General features: G+C 37.1%; 1 protein-coding gene across 1 annotated transcript in view; it reads right to left on the reverse strand.

Annotated features, from left to right (window-relative positions):
* GPC6 (glypican 6) overlaps positions 1-24422 on the reverse strand; it is an 816126-nt gene that overhangs the window by 350477 nt on the left and 441227 nt on the right. The window contains exon 3 of the mRNA XM_054163055.1: positions 6002-6393. Coding sequence (XP_054019030.1) covers positions 6002-6393 — 392 coding nt within the window. The remainder of the gene's footprint in view (positions 1-6001; positions 6394-24422) is intronic.

Consider the following 24422-nt stretch of genomic DNA (forward strand, 5'->3'; position numbering starts at 1 on the left):
TTGAGCTCTTCAGAAGCACTTGGGTAATGACAGCTGGCTAACAACTCTGGTTTCAGACAGGATTGACCAGTCACACACACACACATATATATATATATATATATATATATATATATATATATATATATTTTTTTTTTTGTACTAAACACATCTATTCTCAGTATGAATTTACCCAGGTTAAAAAGTGAAATCAACACAAGTCAGGCTTGACAAATTATTCTCACTAAATATTAAAAAAAGAACCTAAAAATTTATCTTGTTTTATATGACTTGCAATGAAAAATATATGGCAAATAAATGCTTCCAATACATTTTTTTTTTTTTTTTGGAGTGGAAGGCTATCCTGACAGAACACCTTGTAACAGAAATGACTGCTTGTACCAACTAGGACAGTATTTTGGGAAAATCTGCATCCAGTTAGAGATTTGAAATAATCTTTGTTTCAGTCCTAATCTTTTTCTTGGGAGCTATTTCTGTTTTCCACATATGTTTGGAACAGATCCCTTCCTTATTTATTGGAAAAAAAAAATCTCCATTACAACAAACTTTATAATTGTTTTAACTGAGTTATGAATACGTTTGGGAAAATCATTTCAAGAATCATAAGCTCCTAAAAGCTGTACAGACCCTCTCCTTTTCAAATTTTAGTTGCTTTAACCTCCCCGTTTGTTTTTCTGCTTACGTTTTCTACCACTCAGTGACAGTTCAAAGACAGTATTATGATCACTGAGAATGTTTTTCTGGGAGTCAGAGAGAATAATTTAGCAGTATTTTCTTGTAAAGTAGCCAGAGCTTAGACATAGTAAAAGATTAACATGAAAAATATTCATATGTCTTTTTTTTTTTCCACATTATTGAGAATCACAGCTGGCAGCAACTTCAGAAATATTTTCTGTGGCTTCTTCAGTTTAACAGTAAATACAAACCCACAGCTTTATAGGAAGGTTTTGTTTGTGTTTTTGGTTTGTGGTTGTGGTGGTTGTGGGGTTGTTTTTTTTTGTTGTTTTTGTTTTGTTTTATTGGTTATGTCTTTTTTTTTTGGTTGGTTGGTTGTGTGGAGGGGTTTGTTTTGGTTTGGTTTGGTTGTTTTGGTTTTGGTGGAGTTTTTGTTTGTTTTGATTTTGTTTTGTTTTGTGTGTGTTGCTTTTTCTTCAGGAAAAAAAAATGAGAAAACCAAAATGCATTTAAAAACATTGACATTTCAACATTCTCTGCTTTTATGGGGGAAAAGAAAAAGCTAGCCCCCCCTTTTTTTTTTTCTAACAAAGCAGAAAAGCCTATTCTACAGATTTTTTAGGATCTGACAAATGGGTGGAAACAGCTGTGATAAAATTTTACCAATTATGTCTGACCCTGTAGCTCAAAATGTCCATAAACACCTCCTAGCTATAGCTTAAGAAAGTAGACCAGGTAAGAAGGTTTGCTCTTGCACTGACCTTAAAACTGCCAGGCATTGAGGTAAAATCAGCTAAACAGACTGTTGGTGTGCCCCACATGGCACTAGTTATATACTGAGTATTATATATTCAGAATTATATATTGAAGCAGCATCAGCAGAATTTCAGAAGGGACATTATGGAAACTATTTCACTGAGAGGGTGGCTGATCCCTGGAACAGAGTCCCCAGGAAAATCATCAGGGCCACAAACTTGTCAGAGTTCAAGTAGCATCTAGACAAAGTCATACCGCTTACTTTTACATAGTTCTGCAATGAGCAACAAGAAATTTGACTTGGGATTATGAAAATACTGTTCAACTAAAGCTGCACAGCATTAGATAGACAGAATGTAACTGTGTCCTTTTACAACCGAAACATAATACTAGAAAAAAAATAACCAAAAAAGACGTCCTAACCATCCTCCCTTCCAATTTACATAAATGGGGCCTATCTAAATTGTAATCTCACTGACATAAGCAGATTGCAAAACACTACTGTAAGAAGAAAATTACTGTGGTATGCCTTGCCTACTTCGAGCATGCTTCAGTGCATAGTTCATTGGAAAGAAAAGGGACAATAACTCCTTTGCAAAGAATAAACTGACTGCAATGACTTTAGTCAGTACTAACATTACAACCCCCCGAAGAGAAATCTGCAGAAAAGATGCATCCCTGACATTAGATAGGGAACAATTCCTTCCGAGTGTGTGACCCATCAAGTCCTTTACAGAAACGAGCCAGAAGAGGCTGACAAAGTAAATTAAAGGCCCAAAGGAGATGCTATTGCTGACTTTCTCATTAATAAATCTTCTCACAGTGTTTAAGGTGTAGGCTTAACATTTTTCCACATGGGTGGCTTTTGACAGTGGCAGTTTGGTGAGATAATGGGTCCACAAATAAAAAACATAAGTCTTTTTAGTATGTGATGTTGCATTTAGCACATGTCCCCTGTATCCAGCAGGTTTAGACAATGGAGAAAGATTTCTGTAAAAGAACAGCAATAGTTCTTCTTTCATTTTTTTCTGGCTTTTTTATTTTTATTGTTCTTGTCATTTCTCAGATGTGGCATTTTTACCACAGCATCTCTCAATATTAGAGTACAATGAATACTAAATGTTTTGAATTTGGATGACTTCCAAAACAGCCACAAAAAGATATTTACCTGTCTCTCTCTTTTGGTTACAAAATTGTGTGCTAACTCTAAGGAATATTTGTAGTCTTTAAAAACGGTGTTTGAAGAAAAGAATTTTCCATTTTCTACAGTGGCTAGACCAGTGTGAATTCCCACAGTTATGATATGGTCATGAAACCTTGGATCTCGGAGTAATCACAGTCTTTCCATGAGATATTTATTAAACCTGAACACTTCATGTTACTTGAGGATCTTCACATCTCTTTCACCAGGCTGCATATGGCACAAGGCCCCTAAACCTAGCAATCATTTGTTATTTCCTGTGGGTATGAATACAGATACTGAGACTTTAATGGTAAAGTCAGCCCTTTAATCAAAGGATATTCTATGCTTAAGCAAAAATGTTCACTACATTAATCTTTTAATGGGATTGCAGGATAAAAATCATAAAGATGTGTGGTTAGCACGTCAAGGGAGGTGATTCTGCTCCTCTACTCCTCTCTGTTGAGACCCCACCTGAAGTACTGTGTCCAGCTCTGGAGTTTCAGGACTAGAAGGACATGAACCTGCTGGAGTGGGTCCAGAAGAGGATGAAACACTTCTCCTCTGAAGAAAGGCTGAGAGAGTTTGGGTTTTCAGCCAGAGAAAAGAATGCTTTGGGGGAAAACTTATTGCAGTCTTTAAGTACATAAAAGGGGCCTATAAGAAAGATGTGGACAAAGTTTTCAGCATGACCAGTTATGACAAGAGAAGGGTAAATATAATATATTATTTTTTTTTACAACAAGCATGGTGAAATACTGAAACAGGTTTCTCAGAGAGGTGATGCTTCATCCCTTGAAACATTCAAAGTCATGTTGGACTGGGCTCTGAGCAACTTGATCTAGTTAAAGATATCCCTGATCACTGCAGAAAGGCTGGATTAGATGACCTTTAATGGTCATGATTCTATGAGAATTTGAATTGGAAGTGTGCTTAGGAGATCTCTAGTCCAACAGTCTTCTCAAAGCTGGATCAGATCTGAGCTCAGATCAGCAGGACTTGGTCACTTCAAAGGGCTTTGTATAATAGGACCTTCATGGATAGAGCCTGCACAGGTTCCCTGGGCAACTGATCCACTATTTTATCATCCTCATGGTGAACTGGCCTTTGTTTCAGCTCACACCCATCATATCTCATCACATGCCACTGTGAAGAGCTTTGCTGCATCGCCTTGATTGTCTCCCTATAGGCCCCAGGAGCTGCTGCTAGGTGCTTCTCAAGTCACCTCTTCTTCAGGCTGAACAAGCCCCAGTCACACAGCCTGTCCTCACAGAACAAGTAACCCAGTCTTGATCATGCCAGTGGTCTCCACTGAACTTGTTTCAGTTTGGCAGTACCTTTCATATATAGGAAGGGCTCCAAACTGAATATAGTATTCTAGATACTAATAAGAGTACCAGTATTTATGTATATATAAAGAAAAGAATCTGTACCGTATCTTGCACCAACCAATGCTTTTGAAGATTTCAAAGTGTTACTTTCATGTCAGAAGAAAAAAAACAACCAAACAAAACAGAAACATCATTGAGCTATTGTTATCATCCTCAAGTGACACTACAAAAAGGCTCACTTTATGATTACAGAGTTAGTAGTTATCATTATAAGACATAAATTAAAGGACAATTCCGTTACCTTGTGATAAACCCTTTTCTTGGAAGGGCTTATGTGCCTAAACCCCAGCAGATGAGATGAAAACATTTCCTGGGTATGTGAGAGGGGAGACACCTGCACATTCTCTACAGCCATGCACATACACAGGGAAAGTGATATCTCAGCAGACAGTTCATACCTTCATCTGTTTGGGATTGACAAAATGCACATCTGTTACACAAATTACCCAGTTTACTCCCTACAGACTGATCCAGTTGATGCATCAAGACCTAATGCCTACTGGTGACAATGACATCACTTCTCAGCACTTTCACTTAAAACCTGACTCACTGGGACATCGCTGCTCTTCAGATGAAATCTTCATCTGCAGAAACATGTGTTCTGCACACTTGGCAGCTAAATAGCCATATCTGCCCTTAAGCAGATTAGGTGGGCTGGGATTTCATGCTGATGCCCTGCCACTGTTCAGAAAGCATTGCAAGAACTGACAGTGCCAGAAAGAGAAGGCAACCCTGAAGCCCAGGAAGGTACTTAGGAGGAAGAGACCTTGGTTCTAGCTGAGTAACCAGGATCATATATTTCATTCACTGACTTTTGAGTACCAAATGACCCTTTCTTCCCATGCAATCTTCTATACATAAAATCAAGCTCTCACTTGAGGACTACCTCTCTGGCTTCATGGCTTCTCAATTTGTAATTGAAAACTATCACATCATACAGGATAAAAAAAGTTTAGAAGTCTCATCTATTGAGCACTTGAATTGCAGTCTACTGTACAATGTATTGGCTCTACCTTTACCTCACCTTTTGCTGTGGTTTAAATGAAGAAGGTGAGCCAGTCCTCTTGAGAAAGATCAATGTATTTGACTTGCAAATGCAGGAAAGTGTTGCATAAGGCAACTATCAAAATCATGCATGCTCTTATTGTTCATAAGTGAGCATTTGGGAACTTTTAAGTAGAACTCACTACAGCAATTCAGAATACAGTTAAGGCCCAGATATACTTGAGAGGACTGTGAAATATCCAGATCACAGAGCAAGAGTCTAGTTTGAACAGCAATTCAGAAAATGATACTTGAGTTTAAAATACTGCATAAGAAAAAAGTAATTCAGGCACATTTCTGGAACCCAGATAGGTTATTTGTGTGTGGTTTTGGTTGTTTTTTTTTTCTTCTTACATATCTTTAATTATATGAAACCCTCAAGCACTGTAATAGTCACAAATATTTGCATAGATAAATAATTAAAACTAAAATAAATGTGAGTCAAACTGTCCTTTGGGAAAGCTCAAGATCCAGAGGTGTCACTATTCGTCTATTTTCTCATCAAAAACATGGCTAGACATTTCTAACAAAATCCATCACCCAGTTGCATGATGAATGAATGCTGTGAGGGCTGTACTGCCCTAATGAACAGCAGCACAAATATGCTTGAAACATTTACATTCGGTAATAATCATGGTCTTTTATATATGTAACCAGTTTTGAATCATTAATGACAATAACTACCATGCTATAACATTGATGTATATTGGTATTTCATTCTGTCCTAATCACAGAGAAATAGTTTCTAATTAGCATTATGTCAGTATCTCCAGAAAGAATAAAAAACAAATTGTTGGCCCTATTTATAACCTTAGTATGTATATATCAGTTGGCATAGTAAGCAACGTAAGAAACAACCCCCTTATATTAAAAAAGGAAGTGTACGATGATTTTTCAATTGTTGAGCAAATTTGAAACAAATTCAAGCCTTAAAATCCCCTGATTTTTTGATTACCTTGGATACTCTGTTTGCAACCTCTCTGCCTACTGTCAGCCCCTGAACAAAGGTCCGTGCAGCAATGAACGCTCTAGTCACTTGAACCTTCAGCTTCCTGGGTACATCTCCAAATGGCTTCAGCTGGTCTGTGTACTTGCTTACACACTCCAAGTAGTCCTCAGAGAAATGGTATTGGGGGTTTATGAGTTGGAACATCCGCTCCAGCAGCCGAGCCCAGAAATCATTGAGCATTTCCTCCAAATTCACGTTGCCTCCTGTGTAATATCGCTTCAGCTCCGTGAAGAGGTCCTGGAATACCTCTGAGTTCTGCATGTACAGCATACCATATGTACGGACAAACATGTCATTTAACGATCTTTCTGCGTTCTCCAGAAGCTCTCGGAAAAATTCTGCAGGGAAAACAAGCAAGTGTTAATGGATATATTAGTAGGGTACAATCTTATGTTACCATTAGTCAAGTTCGTTGTTGCTATTGCAGCACTTTACTAGAGAAGTTTGTTTATTTGGATAGGAAATAGTTTATTGGAGGTAAAGAAAAATAGAGTATAACCTGAACTCCCAACATAGCCAAGGAGAGAGATGCAGAACCTCTAGTGCTGAACATGAAAAACTCACTTAAAATAACTTCAGTGAGGGTAGTTTCACTTCATCACAGAATCACAGAATCACCAAGATTGGAAGAGACCTCAAAGATCATCAAGTCCAACCTGTCACCACAGACCTTATGACTAAACCATGGCACCAAGTGCTATGTCCAATCCCCTCTTGAACACCTCCAGGGATGTTGACTCCACCACCTCCCTGGTCAGCCCATTCCAATGGCTAACGACTCTCTCAGTGAAGAACTTTTTCCTCACTGCACCTAAACTTCCCCTGGTGCACCTTGAGACTGTGTCCTCTTGTTCTGGTGCTGGTTGCCTGGGAGAAGAGACCAACCTCTTCCTGGCCACAACCACACTTCAGCCTCCTCTTCTCTAGGCTAAACTATCCCAGCTCCCTCAGCCTCTCCCCATGTATTATTTGGAGATAGCAACCCCTATTCCTTGCAATATATACAGCCAGTATAATAAATCTTCTAAGCTAAAAGTCAAGTAATTAATGTGATGACTTAAATGAAAATCCATTTATTTTAAAATAGCTAGATAATTATAAGCTTCATATTGCTGAAATTTTTACAATATACAACATGGAAATTAATCTGAAAACTTATTTGCAAAAGTTCTTGAATAGAACTTGAAAGAGACTGAAGTGGAAATGAGCAGAATCTGTCTTAAAAGTATTATGTGTCTAGGTAATGCTAAGAAAATGTTAGTATTTTCAATAATTTGTAACTCTACTGAAGCACAGTACTAGAACCTTATACAAGTTATGTCACTTGCAACCTACTAATTCCAGTCTGTGCTAGCTGTTGGTTTTGGAAGAGCAAGCATTACTTTTTTTGAAAGGTTTTCAGACTTCACTGGTTCTGTGCCTTTTTTCTATTCAGGCCTGAACCATTAAGTATGTCTAAATTTTGGCTTGTGAAATGTATTCTTAGTAGAAACTGAGCCCATGGCATGTGGAGGAAATATGTAACCCTCTCTTCTGTTAAGGTCCTTTAACTGCTATACAATGCTTAGGTTTTCCCAAGAAATTCACTAAGCATGTACAGTAGTTCTTTAAACACATCTGACAAAAGTAGGCATTGCTTCTGTCTTTCTTCAGGCTCCACTTGTCAACCTTCTTAAACCTCCTTTGGAAAATAACTGAATGACTGCTGTGGCCTGTAAATAGGGCATTGCAGACAGCAAGGCAGAGATGGCAACACCTTTGGCAAAACATGTCTGTTTGCTGTGATTAAATGATTCACACTAATGCCAGGAGTCATCACACAGCCAACTCTGGGATACCAGATTCTAAATATGTGGTCATTGCTCAGAGACATTCATGCATGTGCCAGCTTCAGGGACATGCTGACTTATAATCTTGGCTAATACTATAACGTGAAAGCTTTTTTAACACAGGGATTCACTGTGGCTACAGTGACTTACAAAATTTCAGAATCACTGCAGTGCTAAAGTCAAGATAGAAATTAACACTGTGTAAGGAAAAAAAAATCTACATTAAGTCTGGGGATTTACAACTGTGATCAGCAGAAAGCAGACTCCATTGAATACTGTGGTGCAGTCTACGAAGACTTAGTGAGAAAAGAGCCTTTTTGGTAGGCATTTTGCAGAGTTGCAGCATTTGATTTTCCAGATAACTGCAAGGAAGTTATGAAAATGTATACACAGAACATTGCAAACATACATGATACATCAAAGCATTTATTAAAGGGAAAATATATTCTAATAAATATATCAATGTCTAAACTGTACTTTTGTGAAATACTTTATGTAGGAAAAGGGAAAAAAAAAGAAAGAAAGAAAAAAAATCATAACCAACCCACAAACCCCACAATCAAAAAGAAAGAAAAAAACCCACCCTTGCTATTATTTGTTATTAAATGGAATAATTTGGATTTCTCAAAACGCAGTCATCTTTGTTGTTTTTCCAAATTATCCACTAATTTTGACAAAGCTGTATAAGAGAAAAGTAAAACAAAGCTGGTGTTCACTATTAACCCTGACCTGGTGGTATCCTTGATATCTGAATCATTCTGATTGATGTTTTATATATTTAGCATCTATTCTTCCAAAAAATAATTCTTACTGCCTGTACTGCTGAATACCTCTAGCTCTCCAGTCAAAATGACAACAGAATACTTGGGGCTCAAATTAAAATGTATTTTAAGGTGAAGCCAGGATTTCAGATCAGTGCAATTGAATGACAGCTGGGAAAGACAATGATGAAAGCAATGAATCCAGGCCCTTCAGATTCTCTCCTGTAAGGATCTGTATGCTGGGAAGTTGTTGGAAATTATTCACATGCTGGCTTCTCCCAGTCCATAGCTATATTGGGAATCTCACTATTTGTCTTAAAGGATCATGCCATTGCACAAGTCAGTCACAGAAAAGCATAAACAAGTTTGCTTGTTGGCTCCTCTAGTCTGAGATTGTTAGCCTGTTCCTTTGTGTGTGCGGGTACTGTTTCACAACCTCACAGGTAATTTGTTTGAAGCCAGCCACACTTTTCATAGAAGAATAGATATTTGTCCTGTGCTTTACAGCACCTAGAACAATGTGATGGATGCTGATCACAATATTTATTTATAATGTGGTATAAACATTTTCACTAATTCCACAAACCTAATTTCATGCTAGTCCAAATGTAACACTATACACATGCCCTCTGTGTAGGAAAGCTAATGTCCTCTAAACAGAAGCATATTTATTTGATTTTCAGCCTGCTCATTGATCTCTAGTCATTGAGAGCTGTTGCTTAAAGTTATTATGCCATTAAAAAGTTAAACTGTTAGTCTTCTGAAGGCTTTGATACAAAAGACATTTTGTTTAAGAGAGTTATCTGCATCACTAACCCTATGCAGGGTCAGGATAATAAAGCAGCAACAACTACAAAATTGGATACTTTTTCAGTTCTGGAGAGAAAGAGATCTCTCCTGTTGTACTAATTAGAAAAAATGCTCAATCAACTCCTGTACAGCAAAATGAATGCTACTGTGAAGGATCACTTGCTTTTCCAATCCACGCATCTCCCATATGTCAAGAATGTAGTCTGCTTTGCAATGCTTATGTACAGAAACTGTGTCCTGGCATAACTGGGCACTTGTCCAATTACATCAGGAGAAACTGCACTTCTTTCTGCAAAGGCTGATTTTTTTCCACGGTCTTCACAGCAATTTAAAGATTTTATGTTCATTGAAAAGATGATATTTCATCAACTTTCAGGTAGCTTTTGAAAAATAATGTAATATTTCAGCTCAAAGTAAAAGAACGAAGATGAGACAGGCATTAGTCATGTTGCTTAATGTGCTTCTGGAAGGCACTCAAGTACTAGGGTGGGACAGGAGAATCTATATAAGACAGAGCTCTGCAGTGTTTTAAAATACATGTTGTAAATTTTTTTTCTGCCAAAATAGGCTGCCATGAGAAGTGTTAATGGTGGAAATAATTTTTCCTAATTTTAAGCAGTGATTCATTGATTTGTCAGAGTATGTCCTGGGTTTATCTTATGTTGCAGGCACATTTTTATACAGCTTTCATTTATTAGACAGAAGGTCTCAGGAAACTTGTTCAGTTCTGCTTGTGAGGTAGTTAGAAAGGATAAGATATAAGGCACACTGAGCTGCTGAGAAGATGGGGAGATGATTACTATGTTCAATAGAGGCTTAAATGGTGGATTTCCATTTAATGGATAATATTAAAACTAGTTTTCATGTTTAAACATTATTTGTAAATCCAGGATGTAAGATGGATAATTACAATCTCTACAAATGAAGTCCTAATTGTTTTAAAGTGTTTTGTCTAAGGTAAGAAAACTCAATAACAAAGTGAAACAATGCATTGCTAGAGTCTCTTACTGGCATGAATGGTATGTGCTGCTCTCGGTTAAAAAATAGGTTAGCTCTCTTGTTAGCTCTCATGCTCCCTTGTCAACTGAAAGCTAACTTTCTCACTCTAGTTTAACATAGGTAATCCAGTGTCATAATACAATTCAACCTGGAACCTAGCCTAATTTCAAAGTGACTGCTAGTTGTCATCACAAGTCAGTGGATCAAAACTGGGGATAACATTGCATCATGACATGATGTAATAGCTGCTGTCAGCAAAATATAATCACAACCATCTAGGGACAATTACCAGATAAACAAAGTTGTGTTATGTTGGAGCTAATGTTCTATGACAATTCCCAGTCTGATAAATTCCCTTGCACTTCCTTTTCCACCTGTAATTTAAGCAAAACCATTATCTAGATGTAGGACAAGATGTGAAGCTAGATCCCCCAACACAAAAAGATACGTACAAGCTTTAAGATCAAAAAGATCAAAAATTGTGCTCAGGTTTTTTGACCTTTTTTTTATTTGTTTGGTTTGGTTTTGTTTTGTTTTTAGCAGAACTTGAGATCTGAATACTGTACTATGGGACATATGATACACTGGACATGCAATTGCACAACTGCAGAGTCTTTCAGAGGTTTTGGACAGGGATATATATCTCATTTTACGTTAGCCTTTATGGAAAACCTTGTTGATGCTAGCAAACTGATTTAATCCACCTAACACCACCCAAAACACACAGACAGTTCTTCATTATAGCCTTGTTCTCCTGCCTGGGGGCATTGAGTTTCAAAGAGCTCTGATTATTTAGACATAGAAAATCTAGTGATCTAGCATTTACTGTTAGGATGTGCATGCATCTACACCCTATCTGGATTTCAGGTACTTCATCTCATGTCTCTGAATTTCCCATTCCTGATAAGGCTGATGGCAAAAAGGGTATTAGAATTCGTGTAAGATGGCTTTTTTTTTTGGACAGAAAGGTTCTTCAGAGATTCTTTAGATACAGATGCTTACATTTATGACTCAACGGTAGATTCTATTCTTTGCCCCCACTGCCCTATTTCTGCCCTTCTTTCTTTGTCCATGAAGTTATTCTTGCAAAGGCTTTGTCATTCTTGCAAAATATTTTTCTTCTTTTACTTTTGTGGTTTTTTTATTTTTATTTTTTAATTAAAAATATTCCACAGTGATCTCAATTAGTGAAAGCTGTGATTCATCTAAAGAAAATTCAAGTGAAATTAACTTCTGTGGATTCTATGCTTTTTCAGTTGTGGTTTTTTTTTTTTTCCCCAGGTTTCCAGGGACTTCTAACAATAACTAAATGTGCAAACCAGAAAGAAGTCAATTTAACTTCCTGAATGAGAAAAAAATGCTGTAAGAAGAATACTTACAGCAGATATTTTTCCCCCCTCTATTTTTGACATTATATTTGTATTTATACTCAAGATTGAACAAATTGTATGCATAAGGCTACCAGTGCATTGGTATTACATTTTAGTGAGCCTGTACAACTAATTTTAAAATTCCCTTGTAGCTTTGACCTTTAGAAGTGTTCTACAGTCACAACTGGGAAACAAATTTCAGCCTCCATTAGGAGCTACAAAAACTGTAGTGCAATGAAGTCTGGTGAAAATTGCTCACCTTTTTAAAACTAATTTTTGATATATACAAATTGCATTTAAAGTTAAAAAAGGCAAGTCAGGTAATTAAATGTGCCCTATAATTATAAATTTCAAAATAAGTGACTTACACCCTTTGCTTATGTCATGGGTAAAATCACCTATTGGTGAAAAGAGTTAGCTGTTAATGGATATTGATACCTTTCTAGAATGTCCTATACCTGTAAATATCATGACATTATGAAATCTTCTGAATACTACTGAATTTTTTAGAAGCTTGTTCAGCCTCAAAGGCTGCAAGTAAAGATGATGGTCTTCTCTCTTTGATCCCTCCATTTCTCAGACTTGCAAGACCTGACAATAGAAGATAATTCATTGCAATGTTCTTCCCTGCCTCCTGTCCAGAGTCCATGACTTCTCCCCATCAGGCTGTTGCAAGGAAGGAAGGAGACCAAGAGAAAGAGGCTCCACCCTTAACCAGTACCCACTGTGGAGCATGGAAACGGTGCAAACAGCACTGTTCTGCACTAAATTGAGGAACATGAGGGTTGGGGAAGAAATGCAAACACATATATGATGGACTGGGTTAGACAGGTTGAATAAGGTGAAGGCAAATGGGGAAAAAAAAAAAAAAGGCTGATATTTATACATCAAATGCATTACCTCAATAGCAATCTAATATGACAAAGAATTGAAGACATTATTTAATGCCAATGTACAAAGAAGTTATTGTGCAAATGATATTAGTATGGAGTTAAAGGATCTGTCATCTACTCAGAACTGATTACATCCATTGATAAAGGTCTTTAAGACTATTCTGCAACACTGAAATCAATGAGAACATTATCAACAACTTCAGAGAATGCAGGTGCAACCTTTAAATGCTAATCTTACTGTTTCTTCATGGCAAAAGGTCATTTAGTGACACTTGAGAAGACTTGATTCTGCCACTGATTCTACACAGACAATACTGTGGCTAGGTGAAACACCTCACTTTCACTTAAAAAGTATTAAATTAGATATTAGCACACACTTTTTGAAATCTTTACTGCCCTCTATTCATGTTCTGTTGCATCTGGTACTTTACATTGATGATGCATACTGGATTATAAATACAAAGTCTGAAATTCCAAAGATCCCTTTAAGGAATTCATTGAACTTGGAGTAATAACTAAAAGAGAAAATGCTAGGAATAAAAACAAAGCAATGAGATAGCTTTACATATAATTTATATATATAACAATAGCTGTCCCTGAAGGTTCTACTTTCATTATCAAGTGGAAAATGCCCAAGTGAAGTACTCATAAAATGCAAGCAAAATGTTACATGGCATCAGAAGGCAACACCATGGAATATTTATGACTGGGCATTTAAAGGCTTATGGTAGTAGTACTGCCATGAATATCCATGACGAGAGAGAGACATGTAACATTTCATGGATATCTGTGAATTTCAGAATGATGAATTTTACATCATATGTTCATAAAAATGCACACCTCATGAAACATTCATGAGTCACCACAGTTTCTTCTGAAAAGCATTTAAAGCTTTCATGAAAATTACATTAACAATACATAAACTATGGGACTTGGTGCAACAATTGTTTTAAAATATAGAGACTCTTGATTTCCCTATGCACCACTAGAGGCTATTAAATATCCAGTTCAATAGCTAAGGAGATTTACCATCTAACAGTTTGTATGAAAATTCTTTGCCATGCTTATAATCTACAACTGTTTTAAAAACATATTAAAAGTTTGTTGACTTTTAATACAGGGAAGTGGAAGGTAGAAAAAAAAAAAAAAGTAGGGGAAAATTAACAACAAATTGCCTTGCTATAAACCGTGTAAAACCGATTTAAGACAGAATACTTTATATATTCTCTCTGAAGAAAATTTAAAAAGCAGGTCCCAAAACGTAGGCAGTAGTTGGTATGACTAGACTCAGTTTCGTGGTGTTTAGAGATCGGCTGTTGTGCTGGGAAGCAATGTGGCACTGAAGTCATTACATGCCTTCATGTCTGTTCTCAGATTAGACAGGTTGAACTGACTAAGGGCAGGAGTCATTCATTGGCAAGGCGGCTCTGGCTGGCCAGAGAAAAACACTGAAATCTTCACTGGCGTTTATTTATTATGTCGTGATTAACCAGAACCTGACAGCAACACCACTTTGGAACTGGGCTTTGGAGGCAAAGCCCTCAACCTAGATCTAGGCATGTATGGGACTGAGCAGAGCTTTTTCACCTCTTTAAAAATACTGTTCTTTTTCTGTTGTTTCTTCCTCTCATTTTAAATACCATGCAGAGTTGTTATTGAAGAGTTTGAAAACCAATTCGTGAGCTCTATTCAGCTTCAAGAAGTGGGTGTTTACTGAAGCATGTATTGGATCACATTAATTCAACAAATTACCCAGCAGGGAGTGCAGCTCCTGAATCCAAGTGTGGAAAGATGGGTATGAAATAGATCAGACTGAGTGCATCATGATGTGTTTAAAATTAGAAGTGCCAAGAACTAAGACATATTCCCACATTTGTATTTATTTAATGTAACTGCAAATTTATGGCTGTAAACCCATTGCGGTTTAGCTTTCCATCTCATTTCACTTTTCTCTCTCTTTGAAACAAGCTCATTTCAGAATTTTAAAGAATCAATGTATTATATCAAAAACCCCTGCAAGATATGAGACCCTAAACAGTAACTACTGCAATAACTGCAAAGACTTCTATTTGACCTTACTGACAGAAGCCTACTGTAAGAGTAGTTTGAAGTTGGACTTTTGAAATTATTATATTCATAAAGTCAGTTTTGTATATAAATCTGAAGCTTAAGAAGTAATGAAGTCATGTTGATGGCTTTTGTAGACACCCCTGAATGCAGCTAATAACTTCTGTTATGGTTTAATACCACTAACAAAACTCAATAAATATATCTCCAAGATTATGTGCTTATTTTTGAGTCCATCCAATTTACTGACATCCCTACTCAAAGGAACCCTATGCACCATTAAGGCCAAACATTATTAAATCCAGAATGGTTTTCCAGTTGTTTCTTGACTATTTGGACACTGCACATCATACTATTTGTTACTGTAATAACTGATATCAGACTAACTTAACTGAAATGTCAGAAACTCATCTTAATTATTCTCAGAGGTAATAGTAGGAAAGTTAAGGAGCAACAATGGTCCTAGAGTTTGGATTTGGACAATCAGAGATTAAAAACAAGGCAATCTAAAACATTACAGATTAAGGATAAGGTAAAGGATAATACAATTGGCTTCAAAGAATCTACAAATGAAGGAGAAAAATCTATTACTTTTGAAGAACAGTCCTTCACATCCTGGATCTGCATTCATGTGTTGATAGAAAGATCTTGGGTGCCCTACAGAGACTTGTGAAGTCAATAAAATTTCCTACCTGGATGTTTCAAAGACCAGGGATTAAAAACCAGACTTTGTATTTGAATAGTTTTGAAGTCAACACAAATCTTCTACTGCAGACATCAGTTCACTGGATCAAGATGCTGAGAGATTGATTTTCATCTGATGTACCTTTCCAACAGAACCCTTTTTTGTTCTTGTAGGAATGTGTCTACTGGAAAATATTTCCAGTCAGAAGAAAATAAAATACAATGAATTGCAGAAAATGTCTTTGCAAGATTGATATCTATTTAGAGTTGCATTAGATTTCACAGAATAATCTAATTTTTCTTTGATTGAACTATGTAAGAGTGGCCTTAAAACTGCTAAGACAAGCTGGTCATAAGGTAACATCTGGACTCAATCATAGAAGTCTTTTCCAACCAAAGCAATTGTAGGATACTATGATATGAGCAATTGTTCCTATTTAGTAGCTACTGTATTGCAAGAGTGATTTACAGTTGGAATGGGCTGCCCAGGGAGGTGGTGGAGTCACCATCACTGGAGGTGTTTAAGAACTTAGAGACTGGATGAGGCACTTGGTGCCCTGGTTTAGTTGATTAGATGGTGTTGGGTGATAGGCTGGATTCAATGATCTCAAAGGTCTTTTCCAACCTGGTTAATTCTATTCCATTCCATTCCATTCCATTCCATTCCATTCCATTCCATTCCATTCCATTCCATTCTATTCCATTCTAGCCTAGCCTAGCATAGCCTAGCATATCTATCCTATCCCATCCCATCCCATCCCATCCTATCCAATCCTATCCTATTCCTCCATCCAAATGGACATGTCATGCAGCAATAACAAAGTTTTATGCATCTATGCTGGTCTCCTGATTAGTTGCAGAATCTATTGGAAATATTGGCAAGAATACGTGAATGATCTCACAAGCTGTTGACTCTCTAAGCAAATAAATAACTTTGCATTCTTCCTATGATCCTTTCCATGTCACTTTCTGATGAGGTGAAATGAGGTGGTGTGGCTCAGAAGGAGGAATGAGATCTAGCACCTATTATGGGATTTTTGCCTGGGTTGTTTTGTCTGTTTGTGGAGGGCTTTTTGCCAGATGTCATTTGACTCTCAGGCTTTCTGCCATTTCCTTATTCTTTCATCTTCATCTGCAATCTTAAGACTTATTGTTCTGCCCTCCCTACTATATAGTATTTATCCCTTTCTCCCAGATTGATATAATTCTTTGCATTACATGGTTTTTGTCTGACAGCTTGATGGGAGAATGTAGGCATAGGCCATGTTTTCTTCATTGGTGTCCAATGCTTCCTCCTAAGCCTAGTGGAATAGGGGGTATGGGTTGCGTATGGTAGAAAAATCTTTTCATTAGTGCTAGACGCTATTTGCTTGCCTAATATTTCGGTATCTCTCCAGCCTTATTTTTGCACTATAATAATACAGAAGCATTAAAATGAGGGATGATAAACAAGTGCAAATGAGGCAGTACAGGTGAAATAGGAAAACAAAAACCAGAAAGGACAAAAACAGTCAGAGAAAAGGTAGGGAAAAAGCCCAGAAATGTAAACTGGATGAGAGAAAGTGATAAAAGCACTGCTAAGATTCAGTTTTTCAGAGGTTCCTCAGACACAGTCTATCAATACTGTTATAATCACCTCATGTGCAAACATGAGCAGAATAAGAGTTCCCAAGACTACATCTTGTCAAGTGCAGGAGGACCTACAGTCCAGGCTAGATGCTGCGTTGTTCCAGTACTGACCAAAAAACCTTGGAGTGAAGCCTTGCTCAAGCTCTGCTTTTATGTTCTGTGTAAGGAGAGCAAGAAGGCTTTGGATCAGAAATCTGGCTTGAGTTCTAAAATGTGGGCTCCACTTCCCACCTTGAAGGAGCTCCTCTCTTCATATCAAACACTGGATCAGTGTTTATTTTTATTTATCATACACACACATACAGAGAAGTAAACATATTATTGCTTGATGAGGTGATTCTAGGGATGCCGCTACTGCATTTTCTGAAAGACTAAGTATTTTAGCAGTCCAGAGGAATAGGGAAGCAAGATGAATATTTATTGTAAAAGATTATTGTAAACATTTTCATGCCGTTACTTCTTTAATTTTGTTTTCCAAATGTATATATACTTCAGTCATTTGGAAGAAATATTCATACATATGACATAATAAGAGATAAATATATTACAGTTAGAAAAGGATAGAAGAGAGAATACACCTTGTGTTTTTCAGCTGAGACAATATATTTCCTTGACTGAGGACCTAACTACTAATAATAAAACTTTCAAATACAAACTAAAACAGTGATAAGTTCTGAATAGAAACATTAGGTAGGTTACGTATTAGGTAACACTAACTACACTGTGCCTTTTCCACAATGAGAACTTCATAAGTACATTATAACACGTACCCTCAATGGCCTTTAAGTGCTTCCACATTTACAAAACATATAATTAGAAATGTATTTTCAATAGATTACTTTTATATTAAGCTTCAGCATTTAATGATAATGATTATTCAATCTATTATCTAGAAAATATTCTCAGCTTTCACTGAAGAAGCATTATTTTATTAGTCACGTATTCCTCTCTCATAAAGACCAGTTTTCCACTTTGACTAGACATAATTTGTATATGTATAACACATTCTCATTGAAATTTTTGCATTGAATATAAGAATAATTGCATTAGGTGCCACACAGCCTACATAATATGTATTTAGCCACTAAATACTTTAATTAGTGTTATACACCCATGTATAGTTCATACTGTTTGTCCCTTAATGCCCTAAAAATTAGTTAAATGGCTGAAAATGTAATTCTAGAGGACACTGATGATTTTTTATTATTATTTTGGTTGATTACACAGTACACTAGACTAGACTAGACTAGAATAAAATAAACCAGGTTGGAAGAGACCTTCAAGGTCATCGCATCCAACCTGTGATCCAACACCACCTAATCAACTAAACCATGGCACCAAGCACCCCATCAAGTCCCCTCCTAAACACCTCCAGTGATGGTGACTCCACCACCTCCCTGGGCAGCCCATTCCAAGGGGCAATCACTCTCTCTATGAAGAATTTCTTCCTAACATCCAACCTAAACCTCCCCTGGCGCAGCTTGAGACTGTGTCTACTTGTTCTGGTGCTGGTTGCCTGGGAGAAGAGATCAGCCCCTGCCTGTCTACAACCTCCCTTCAGGGAGTTGTAGAGAACAATAAGGTGTCCGCTGAGCCTCCTCTTCTCCAGGCTGATCAACCCCAGCTCCCTCAGCCTCTCCTCATAGGGCTTGTGTTCCAAACTCCTCACCAACTTCATTGCCCTTCTCTGGACACATTCCAGCAAGTCAACATCCTTCCTAAACTGAGGGCCCAGAACTGGACACAGTTCTCAAGGTGTGGCCTAATCAGTGCAGTGTACAGGGGCAGAATGATCTCCCTGCTCCTGCTGGCCACACTGTTCCTGATGCAGGCCAGGATGCCATTGGCCCTCTTAGCTGCCTGGGCACACTGCAGGCTCATGTTCAGCCTACCATCAACCAGTACCCCCAGGTCCCCCTCTGCCTGGCCACTCTCCAGCCACTCTGACCGCAGCCACAGGGGTTGCTGTGGCCAATGTGCAGAACCCGGCATTTGGATGTGTTAAATCTCATGCCACTGGACTCTGCCCATCTGTCTAGTCTGTCAAGGTCACTCTGCAAAGCCTCTCATCCCTCTAGCAGATCAACTCCTGCCCCTAGATTGATGTCGTCTGCAAATTTACTGATGATGGACTCAATGCCCTCACCCAGCTCATCAGTGAAGTAACAGTAGCTTTTACACTGGAATCAAGAGCTGTACAGAAATAATTCATAACATCATAAATACTCTGGATTTTGCTATTGTTACTACCCATTTTTGCTTTAAAATTGTACTCTTCTAAATGTTTTTATTAATTTGAGTAGTTATCAAAGTTTGTGCATTGTATAATCTGAATTTGTCAAAAGTAATGATTTCTTATAGTGTGAGCATCAGTAGAATCTACTACAAATTGAGAACTACAAATTGAGATTTATCTTGCTGTAGTTTTATTTTTAAAAAATGTTTTCATTTTGTGACTAGTGTGGGTGCTATGTGAGAACTAAACAGTTTTATCCTTTGCATACAACCACCTCTATTGCTTTAACATACCTATGCCTCTGGACTCAAACCTACACTCTATTTCTATTTCTTTATCCTTTGTGTTATTTTGAAGTTAGATAGCAAATGAGAAATTCAGTCTCATGTTATTTTGCTGCTGGCTGATACATTGGCAACAGGTCTGAAGGCTCTCTTGTTATCCTTTGAAGCCACATGTGAGATCATAAATACATGGTGTGCTCTGGGTGTATAGAAAACCCAGAGGCACAAATCCAGACTCACCAGGAGGAACTAAAGAATTAGAAAAATATACACATTTTAATCTTTTGGGCAATTCTATATTCTTGAAGCAATGCATAGGGCTATAGCTGACACTACCACTGAACAACAAAGAACACAACCATACTGTTTTTAAAACAGAAAGTAGAGTATTGTTATTAACATAATCATATGTGCAATTCAGAGCATAATATGAAATTTAGAAAATTAAGGCAAACAAGGATGAGGAAAAAGTGATGTCCGCTCACTCAAGCATTTTCTAAAACATCAGGTAAGATTAAAAAAGTTGCAACACTTGAGAAATTATTTTTACCTGAGGTAGGAGAAGGAGAACTTCTGAATTAATGAAAACAGAGCATTATCATTTAACATCACAGAATCTCATTCTTCACTTCTGTCTATGCATATATCAGATGAAAATTAGCCTGGTCACGAATCCTGGATTTTTTTCTTTTATTATTCAGTCATTTATTCGTTCAGGTTTAGTTTTTCTTTCTTTATAGATATAGGAGTCATTAGCATTTCAGCCTAGTAGGCAGTGGCCATTTAGCTCTGCTAATCTGCAAAGTGAAATAAAAGGGTGGCAATAAAGTAACATTGATTTGCTTGGATTATTACTAAAAGGTTTAAGTCTTTGCTGACATTCTGCTCCTTTGATTTCTGCTATCCTCACCTGGAATGTATGTGGTCTATATTGCAAACCTTTTCCCCTGAGTGTCTGTTTACCCAGTCATTCTTTGAACTGCTGGTGGTAATGAATATCCCTCCTCCAGCCCCAACTGCTGCATTCAGTTATCATCAAGCACAGGCATCAACTAGAGCTCTAATCTTGCTCTGATGGATGGAATACTAACCTTTCACAAGATTAGAGACACAAGGTGCTCTAGAGATAATAAAATTCAAATAGGTTTATTTCAAAGGGCAACTCAATCTCGATTTTGTTCAAGGGTCACTTGACAGATCATTTGCCAATGTAGTTTTTTTGTCCTTCTGCGTCTGGCTTCTGTGCAGTGCTCCAAGTGTTTCAAATTAAGTGGGCCCCAACAGGAAGAGTTCGGCAAGGGTCTAGCTTCAGCAAAAATAGCAAGCTATTCATTCAGCATGAAGATGGTAACTCTGCTAAAAGTGCATCTTAGATGAGTGGTGGGAAAGCTTTTCTTAGCATTTTTCAGGAAGGCATAGAAATGACAACAACGATAAGCATCTTGAGTGCTTTGAACTTTAAACTCCCGTTTGATCATGGAGCAAAAACTGTGCTAGCATCATGACAGCCAGCTGTGCAATATAGGCAGTATCTGTACATTAAGAGATTTGTAGCTCTTAGGCACCCATTTTTAACCTGCTTGTCAAGCACAACTATGCAAAAGTGTTTACAAGTCAAATACTTGAGTCAGGTGAATGAAAATAAGGCTCTTACAGGTGCCAAAAGAAGATTTTTCTAGACGACAGTTTTGACATTCAGTGAATGTTACATACATCAGTCAAGATCCTGTGTAGATTACATAGGTAAATTCTCCTGCAACCTCTGTCAATGCAGCTTGCATCTATTGAAAAATATCAATCGACCCAGCTCTCTGGTTTAATAAAGCCAAATTAAATTATTATAACTGGTCGGTTCAGAGAACAAATATTATTGAAGCCAGTGATTACAATGTTTGGCCTTCATTTAGGAGAGGGATAAAAGGATAAAAATATTTTAAAGGACCACATAAACCAGACAGCTAAGGCTGCAGGTGTATCAGTTGCATGCAAATGGCAGCACTTGCATGACTTAGCCAGGAGGCTGGAGGCTAGGGTCTGGCTTGTGTGCACAGATGCTAGCAGCTGGACTCCTCTTCAGGAGAGGGAGGGAGAAAGTGACTGAAAAGCAAATGAAGTACTTCAGAAGTGCACGTAAAAGAAGACGGGAAAGCTCAGAGAAAGTCAGAGGGATGTTATATGCTCATATCCAGGACAGTACTGAAAAAGATTATGCTCTAGAAATTAGAAAAAATATTAATTGATCAGAAATAGCAAAATCTGTCTCTCTTCTACAGAACTTTCTTCTTGCATATTTATTTATAGGTGTGAGGGTTTAGAATAACAAAACCTTTGGAGGCAAGATTGCATTCTTTTAGCTTCCCAAAATGAGGACAAGTACATCACGTTTAAAATTCAGTGGGTGATGAATTTGCATGATAACTAAGTAGGACAGATTTGATGGAATATGCATCTAAAATGTGTATTGGACTAAGTATGAAATCTGGAAAGCGGAAAATAAAGTTTGTGGGGTTTTTTTTGGTTTTTCTTTTTTTGGGGGGTTTGGTTATTTTTTCCTGCTTTTAAGGCCTACATTAAAAATATATTCTCATTTTGAGTATTTTCACTCTGACAGCTCACAAACTAGTCTATTCCTAGAATTGCAATCATATCTCTGGAGTACATTTACATTGTTTAAATTTCATAATTGAGTGAGTTCTTAATATTTCAAAAGCTGTTTCTGTTTTCATAAAATTTTAATGTACATAGTTCACTTGTCATTATTGTCCTTTATAATAAAAAGCTCTTGAAACTAATTTTATGGTACCTGTTTTTAAAAATGCCAAGAAACATCTCGCTACATATGAATTTTGCAATCCATTCAGGAACGTATATGCTTACAGTTTTGTTTCTTTGGTCTCAGTACTAAGAACTGGACACTAATTTTTCTGTTAAAATACATGTAAAAGTAATCTGTAGTAGTAGGATGTCCATATCTGAACGGTTAAGTCTTTTTTTTAGAGAATGTGAATTTTTCAAATAATCATCTGTCTTTGCCACTTTACTACTAACTCTGTCAACCTATGTATAATTTTCTATCCACGATAGATGCAAAAAGAGCTATGAAACTGTTACAGGATCATACAGATTAGAAAATAGAGAATTAATGTCTATGTTACCTAAATTGTTCACACAAAAGGAGACTATATCAAATCATGACCTCTCAGGATTGTCAAAGTTCCCAGTCAGCTGCCATGGAGAAGGGTATGACAGTTGAGAACTCAGGCTACAGGCAGATGCTCTAACTATACAAGAGTCAAAGACTGGGGTGAAGGAAGGAAAGATGAGCAAGCAGTCCCTGTGACCAACCTGCCAGACTCATCATCGACTTACCTCAAACATTCAACTACACAAACTTTATGGGTACCTTTCATCCCAATAGTATGTCTGCATAGACTTTTCTACAGGGTTTGAAATCTTCCCTCCATACACATAGGTGAGATACAGCTGAAGATACATGAAGCAAAACAGGGAAGTGTAACCGTGGAAAAAAAAATAAATATCTCCAGAACAGACTGCACTAAAACTTGGAAGAGTTTAGCTTCTAGTAAAGCACTTCTTCAAATAAACCAGATAAACCTTCTACCAAACTACACAAGTAAAGAAACAGCATATTATTGCCAATCGATGTACAAACAGTAGTCTAGTAGGCTTTCAAGAAATATGCTTGAAATGAAATAATTACTGAGGAGCTGACCAAGTGGTTTAAATTCAGGACTAGGTATCAGGAATCATGAAATCTAACATCAGACTTAAATATAACTGCTGAGCTGAGTGCACAGTAATCTTTCTTATGAGGCTGGATCTGCAAGCACACCCAAAGAAAAGTCAGGAGTCAATTTGATTTAAATGCAGCTGCCCTCATCACGCACAGAAACAACCACGACAGCCAGACTAAGCTCTTTTCCAAAGAACAGCACTTGGTCTAAAACACAGAACATTATGTTCTTCATTGTTAACTTCGAATTTTCTTGCTTTAGTGGGATTAAGTCAGACCCTTAACATTATGTTAATGTAGCTTTTTGTGGTTTAATTACAAGGTTTTCTCTAGAGTGTAACATAATAACAATTAATCAGCTAGTTCTCAACTTCCACAAAAGAACCATCATGTTATTATCTGCACTGCTAACCCACCACAATGTCAGCAGAACTAAAAACAAACAATTAAACCACAAAAGCTACGTCTGTAGCTGAAACAAATGAAAGCAAATATCTCAGATGTCTTTTTTCTTTATTTTATTTTACATAAACAATACACAACTAAAATTATTTAAATGAATACCATACAGTAAGGATACTCTAGCAATACAGATGGACTGATAGGAGTTGTAAACACAGAATTTCAAGCTGATGCAATTTCAGGGTTTACTGCCTTCTTTCATGGTCTCTAAGATGTTAATTCTTTAGTTTATTTTTAGATCAGGCTTATTTGCAGAACCACACTGACTATGTTTGGCAGAAGAAATCATTAATGGAAGCCGATACTAATAGATATTCTAGACTAAAATAATGCATTTTGAATATGTGAATGTGAAATTCGATAAATGCTTTAATAAAAAATATGAAGACAGGATGCTGGAAATCAGCAAAGGAAGAAACAAGAAGTCACCAAGGGCATTCAGCATTTAAAAATATGAAGGACTTGATCCTATCAGCCGTGAAACATTCCCAGGTTACAAGTCTCTCCTTGTAGTGAACCTAGTACAGAGATGGATAATATTTCCATGTAGCTAGACCACAATGGGAAATGAGAAGTGAAATTCTGCTGT

Source organism: Dryobates pubescens, chromosome 7, assembly GCF_014839835.1.
Source record: "Dryobates pubescens isolate bDryPub1 chromosome 7, bDryPub1.pri, whole genome shotgun sequence".
NCBI classification, from domain to species: domain Eukaryota; kingdom Metazoa; phylum Chordata; class Aves; order Piciformes; family Picidae; genus Dryobates; species Dryobates pubescens.